At 38.2% G+C, this 6,467-nt stretch overlaps 1 protein-coding gene across 1 annotated transcript in view; it reads left to right on the top strand.

The window, feature by feature from the left end:
• The window catches only part of BBS9 (Bardet-Biedl syndrome 9), a 604,103-nt gene extending 602,082 nt beyond the window's left edge, over positions 1–2,021 (top strand). Inside the window, exon 24 of the mRNA XM_006832142.1 lies at positions 1,882–2,021. Coding sequence (XP_006832205.1) covers positions 1,882–2,021 — 140 coding nt within the window. The remainder of the gene's footprint in view (positions 1–1,881) is intronic.
• Positions 2,022–6,467: the final 4,446 nt, after the last annotated feature.

Below are 6,467 nucleotides of genomic sequence, written 5' to 3'. Positions count from 1 at the left end.
ACTACCAGAGCTCCTTTCTTTTGTACATAGGGTCACTATAAATCAAAACAGAGTTCTGTTCTTCCCGGAGCATCCCCCTTCTTTCTGCCCTTCATGCCACTCATCTTACATAAGTAATCCCTTGACCTCCCCTCCAACACACATTCCTTCCTTTTTTTCCTCAATTGGATGAGCATTCACAAAGAGAAGATGGAAGCTCTTACTTGGACTCTAGAAAAAGTCCCAACAAGAAGAAGTCTGTCCTTGGCCTATCAATGCACTAAGCAATGCTGCAGCCACAGCCAGTGTGTTATCAGGTGGGATCAAGCCTGTTGGCAGGTCTGACACCTGCAGCCACAACCTCTTTGGCTCATGATGCTGCGGAAAGCCCTACAGCACAGACGTTGTGAACATGGGTCTGAAAGGGAGGGTGTCAGCCAAAGGTGTTAGTTCAGTCTTATTCGTTAGGAGCTGTGCGACCTTGGCTAGTTACCAGGTCTCTTGAGACCTGAGTTTTCTTATTTACAAACTGAGAATTCTAGTATCTATTTCATTGTTGTGTTTTTAGGAATTCAATAGGACGATATGGGCAGAGTTAAATATTCTTAGGAAGGTGCTCAATAATGATACTTATTGTTACTGTGATCTACAGTGTTTTGAAAGAAAAAATAACAACAAAAAAAGCCTGATTTTTCTTTTGTATGGCACCCTGGCCATTTTCAGGTATATCTGGGGTAGACTCATGGTGTTGATGGATAATCCTGTCATTTCCTGCTTGTAGAACCTCTAAGGCTACGTAGCCTCTGATGCTAATCATATGAGAATGGACTGTTTGCCCTTGGAATTAATTTTGTTTTCAGAGTCGATGTCGAAGAGTAGATAGTCAGATATATTTTCCCTCAGACCTGGGTCTTGCCACCTTACTCTTTATTGAGTGGGGTGGTTTTCAAATCAGGGCTGCTGGTACCCTCATTTCTCAGAAAGTGTGCTTCATCAACCCCCTCACACAGAAAGCCAAACTGAAGTACTAAGTGAGGCTTGGACTCAGTGTGTAAGATGCCTCAGAAAAAGGAAAGAGAAGAAAATCGCACTTCATTAACAAGAAGAATGGTGTTTAAAAAAAAAACACCATCTGTGCAGTATACAACATGTTAGTATATTTCCAGGAAATGGTGGCAAATTAGTTAAATCAAGTCAAATCAAGTTACAGATGTAGTTGGGAAATTCTCATATGATTCTGAATTTCCCATAAAAAGGATTTTTGTGATTTAAATCAAATGACTTATATCCAGTGTTTTAAAAGCACAGAGGTGCCAGCTCATCCTCAAGTCTCCTTTGAATTGAAATATTCCACAATGCCATTCACAGCTTTGCTGTTGAATTATGAAGTGTTTGTGTCTGTGTTGTAAGGTGTTGGGAATCGGGGGTGGAATCAAATTCCAGAAAAATACCAGCACAGTCACTGTCTGTGAACACTAGTAACCTTCCTCTGTACTCAAGAAAGGTTTTCTTCCCACATGGCCTATGTGCTTTGTTTGTTTGTGTTTTAAATCGTCTCCGATGCTCTGGCATTAAAGGCGATTGCTGCCGAGGCCCCATTGGAGTAAGAGTACCCCATATGCTGTAGGTTTTGTCTATTCCACCTTTAAAAAAAGATAAATCTAAAGACGATGCTGTTGCCAAGTTATAATTTGTATAACATGTCTTTGGGGGCAATAACTCATTCTTAGTATTTTCACCCAAAAGAGACATTTATGATTATTCTTTTTGGTCTACTCCTGAAGATTGTTGTCACATCATTTATTATCTTTATGGTGGTTGCATTCCTAAGCTGTGGTTGCTGTGTGGAGAGGCAGATTTTCTTATACTTTGTTTAAAATACTGTTTATATTTTTTGATTAGGTGGCTGTACTACGATCCCAGAATCAGACCTAGAGGAAAGATCGGTAGAACAAGACTCCGCAGAACTGTTTCCCAACCACAGGCACCTCCTTGCAGAGTCGCCCATGCCTGGTAAGTGGGTGGGTGGCTGGCACAAATGATAGGCCAGCTAGAGTGACATATGGGTCAGTTTTTGTCAGTACCAGAGAGCATTTTCCAAAGTTGCCTGCTTTACTTCCTCATCTTTCCCGTCAGCATTGGTGCAGCTGAATTTGATCATTTTTGTCTTTTTTCATTATTAAAATAGACCTTTCTTTTCTCTTTCTTTTTCTCTCTTCTTTACCAGAAGTTTCATCGTTCCACGGAGTCTCGGAATAGTCCAGATAGAGTTGTCTGGTTGAGAGGAAGATGCCCTTTTCAAGACTGTCCCTGTGTGGACCTCATGCCAAGCACAGACGTAGAGCTGTCCCAGGTGCTCCATTCAGCTCAACTGCCTTGGGACGACACTACTGAGAGATGGGATTCAGAACTTTTTATTTTTCTAGGAGGACTTGTAATGCCATGAGCAAGTCAATTGGTAATTTGGCCAGGAAAGGATGTTACTGTCTTTTGGGCAGGTGAATGCTGACATTCGGAGGAGGTAGTGAGATGCCATGGTTTGGGGAAAGACTTTATAATTTAGAGAGCCAAATAATTTGGTATCCCATTTTCCACAGAATTCTTAAATAGTAAATGTATCAAGCTTAATAAAGTATCTCATTGGCAATCAGTATCTTATATTTGGTTTATAATCATATGAGTGATTTCTTTACAACATTTATCCTCTAAAGGAGAGGAATTGAAAATGTTGTCGCTGTATAGTAACACTTGAATGTGAATATTTTATAAAATAAAACAACCTGTATAGAATTTTAATATGGTTTATTCTATTAGGCTGAAAGTAGAAGAAAGTAAGTTTCCCAGTATTGTATATTGGAATTGTTAAGTGCCATTGAGTGGGTTCCAACTCATAGCGATCCTATATAAGGATGTTGGTGATGGTGCTGTGCCGTGGAGTTGGTTCCACCTCAGAGCGACCCTGCATAAGGTTTCTGAGGCTGTAAATCTTTACTGGAGCAGAAAGCCTCATCTTTTTCCTGTGAAACAGCTGGTAGATTCAAACTGCTGATTAGAGTTCCTTAAGGTTAAGTTTAAAGGGGCTTTTTTGTTGCTGTCATTATCTATTTTGCTGAGAATTTTCATATGGAGGACATATATGTAATATTTTTTACCTGACACTAATTATCATTATCTTAGGCCTATTAACCACTTGACCAATGTTACTTAAGCAAATTATTTTATTTTTTAAGGTAATTTAATTCAGAGCTCTATGTACATACATTATGCATATAAATGTTTAAAATCCACTTAATTTATCACCTCTCATATTTTACCAGTTGTAATGGGAAGATAGTTAATAATTATAATTTTTTAAAATATTATCAAATAGCAATAAAATATAAGCTCTAAAACATTTTAGGTGAGGTATTTCCTCAGTTTAAGTTGTATACTACTCGTATTTAATCTGATGGTATAAAACTCATGTAAAATTTTCCTATTAGCCAAAAAATAATGGAACTAAGAATTGTCATAACTGGGATAGTTTTTAAAAATCAAGACCCAACTCACTGTTAAAACCGATTTCATTAGTTTGGCACCAATAGTTCCATCTTTAAAAATAGCTGTTCATTATCTCTTTTCTTATTGGATCTGAACACCTCTGGTGTGTGTGTGTGTATATTCTGGAGTAGATCACAAAGCTGGAAGAATGAAGATGATGCTGTTTTCTTAGTAGCCAGATAGTCTCATTATTATTCACAACAGATGCTAATAAGAAAATAAACATTTATTAACTTTGTATTGTGTGACAAGCACAATGTCTAACACTTGCAAAGCAGGAGTTCATTCACTTTTCATGACAATACTATGATGTATGTTCTTTTATTTTTTTTTTAATTTTTATTGTGAATTGAGTGATAGTTCTCATGGGAGAATATCAGCTTTACATTCATCCTATAGTATTTCGTTTCATTGCAATGACTACAATCCCCTCCATGCATCATCATTCAACAGCATTTCCTTCCATTCCCTTTGGTGTTTTTATTTTATTTTATGCACACTGAAGCACTCAGGAATATATAACCACCCAAACAACCAAAGGGTATACCCTGCAAGCCTACCTACCCCATGGCTGCCAGCACACAGCCTCTCTCCTTCTCTGAGTCCAGAGTCCCCAGCCACTCCCTCTCTCCATGTCCCCATCTCTGCCTCCATCTCTGGCATCACTGCTTCTCTGAGTAGGGTCCTGTACTCCACTCTTCTCCCTTGATGGTTCCAGGGGTCTCCACTCCTGGACTGCAAGATCAACCACTCCCTTCCTCTTGTTACAAAACATCTTGATGTATGTATGTACTGTTTTATCTTTATTCAAAAAATAATATCATTTGACTTCATGGTGGTTAATTGCCATTGAGTCGGGTGTGACCCATAGTGGCAGGCACTTTATACAACAGACTAACTCACTGCCCAGCTCTGCACCATCTTCACAATTAGTGCTATGCCTGAACCCATTGTTGCAGCTACTATGTCAACACATCTTTTTGAGGGTCTTTCTCTTTTTGACTGACCCTCTGTTTTACAAGTATGATGTCCTTCTCCAGGGACTGTTCCCTCATATCAACATATCCAAAGTGTGGGAGAAATCTTCACCATCCTCCCTTCTAGGGGGCAGCTGGGCTGTACTCATTCCAAAACAGATAGATTAGTTCTTCTGGCAGTTTGTTATCTATTCAATATTCTTCATCTACACCAAAATTCAAATGCATCAAGTCTTCTCTGGTCTTCCTTATTCATTTCCAATTTTCTCATATAGATGAGGCGATTGAAAATACCATAGCTTGGGTAAGGCTCATCTTAGTCCTCAAGTGACATCTTTGCTTTTCAATACTTTAAAGAGATCTAAATAATTTATCCAACAACCCAAAACTAGCTATAGCAGAACTAGGGTTTCAATTCTGGCTGATTTCAAAGTCAAAATGTGAGTATTCCCCAGGTTAAACAAGATCCATTTTTTATTGTGTCTTTAAGAATTTGTGTGTAAGTTGGAATTGGCACATAGGGTTCTTAGTCTTACTTTATAGTGTACTTGCAGCAAATGAAGGTGATTGTGATGAATTTGTTGTGAGTATAAGTTGGTGAGGAGTATGGGTTGTGAGCAAAGAGCCATAGTGGTGTAGTGGGTTACAGGTTGGTTTGCTATCCAAAAGGTCAGAAGTTCGAATTCACCAATACTCCATGGAAGAAAGAGAGGCTTTCTGCTCCTGTAAAGATTTACAGCCTTGGAAACCTTATACAAAGTCATTGTGAGTCAGAACGGATTCAAGGGCACAACCACACCAACAATCATGGATTGGTTCAGGTCATAGTGAGTTACACATTGGGCTGCTAACTAGAATGTCAGTAGTTTGAGTTCACTAACTGTTTCGAGGAGAAAAATAATGCTTTCTGTTCCCTTAAATATTTAGTCTTGGAAACCCTATACAGGGCCATTATGAATCAGAACAGACTCAATAGTACATAACACACACATATACACCCATGAATTGGTTCAATTGTTGTAAAGTGAGGGCAAATTGACATAATGTTTAAGGGCAAGTAATATCTATACATAGAGATAATTATAAAAATCACACTGTTACATTTAAACGAAAGGTTTCTTTTAGTGCAAGATAGCTAAAATTTCTTTGATTTCTAGCATGGTTCCATATTATAAAAATATATTTATTAGTTATTGGTCACTTCTATTTTGTCTTTGGTGAATTTGCCTGTTCATGTTCCTTCTTGTCCCTTTGTTGAAATTCATGCTGGTGATAATAATATTCTTATGGATTTGTAAGACCTTTTCATATAGAAATAATCTTATTCTTCGGCCCATCCTGTATGATACATAGATACTATTGTCAGTTTTTCATTTGTCTTTTATTGTTGTTTCTGGGTTTGTTTTTTAAATATACATTCTCTAAATTTTATTTTGAGGACACTGAGGTGTGTCTGGCTCAAGCAGTGGTATTTTCAATTGCCTTATATGCATGTGAAAGGTGGATAAAGAATATGAAAGTTCGGAGAAGAATTGATATATATGAATTCTGGTTTTGGTGAAGAATATGAAAGTACCATGGACTACCAGAAGAACAAACGAATCCATTCTAAAAGAAGGAAAGTTGGAATGCTCCTTAAGCATTGTGTATTGGTGAGACTTTGTCTCATGTACTTAGGGCATGGTATCAGGAGGAATCAATCTCTGTAGAAGGTCATCATGCTAGGTAGAGAGTCAACAAAAAGGAGGAAGCTCCTCAACTAGATGAAATGACACAGAGGCAGCGACAACAGGCTCAATCATAGCAACAATTGTGAGGATGGCCCAGGACCAGGCAGTGTCTCACTCTGTTGTACGTAAGGTCATTATGAGCCAAAATCAACTCAATGGAGCTTAACAACAACAAATTTTAAGTAACCAATTCTGTCAACTCCTATCTTTGTAGTTTCTGCTTTGGGGGTCAAACTTTGAT

Source organism: Chrysochloris asiatica, unplaced genomic scaffold, assembly GCF_000296735.1.
Source record: "Chrysochloris asiatica unplaced genomic scaffold, ChrAsi1.0 scaffold00006, whole genome shotgun sequence".
Classification (NCBI taxonomy): domain Eukaryota; kingdom Metazoa; phylum Chordata; class Mammalia; order Afrosoricida; family Chrysochloridae; genus Chrysochloris; species Chrysochloris asiatica.
The sequence above is the reverse complement of the archived record's forward strand: the minus strand, read 5'-3'. Positions and strand labels throughout refer to the sequence as shown.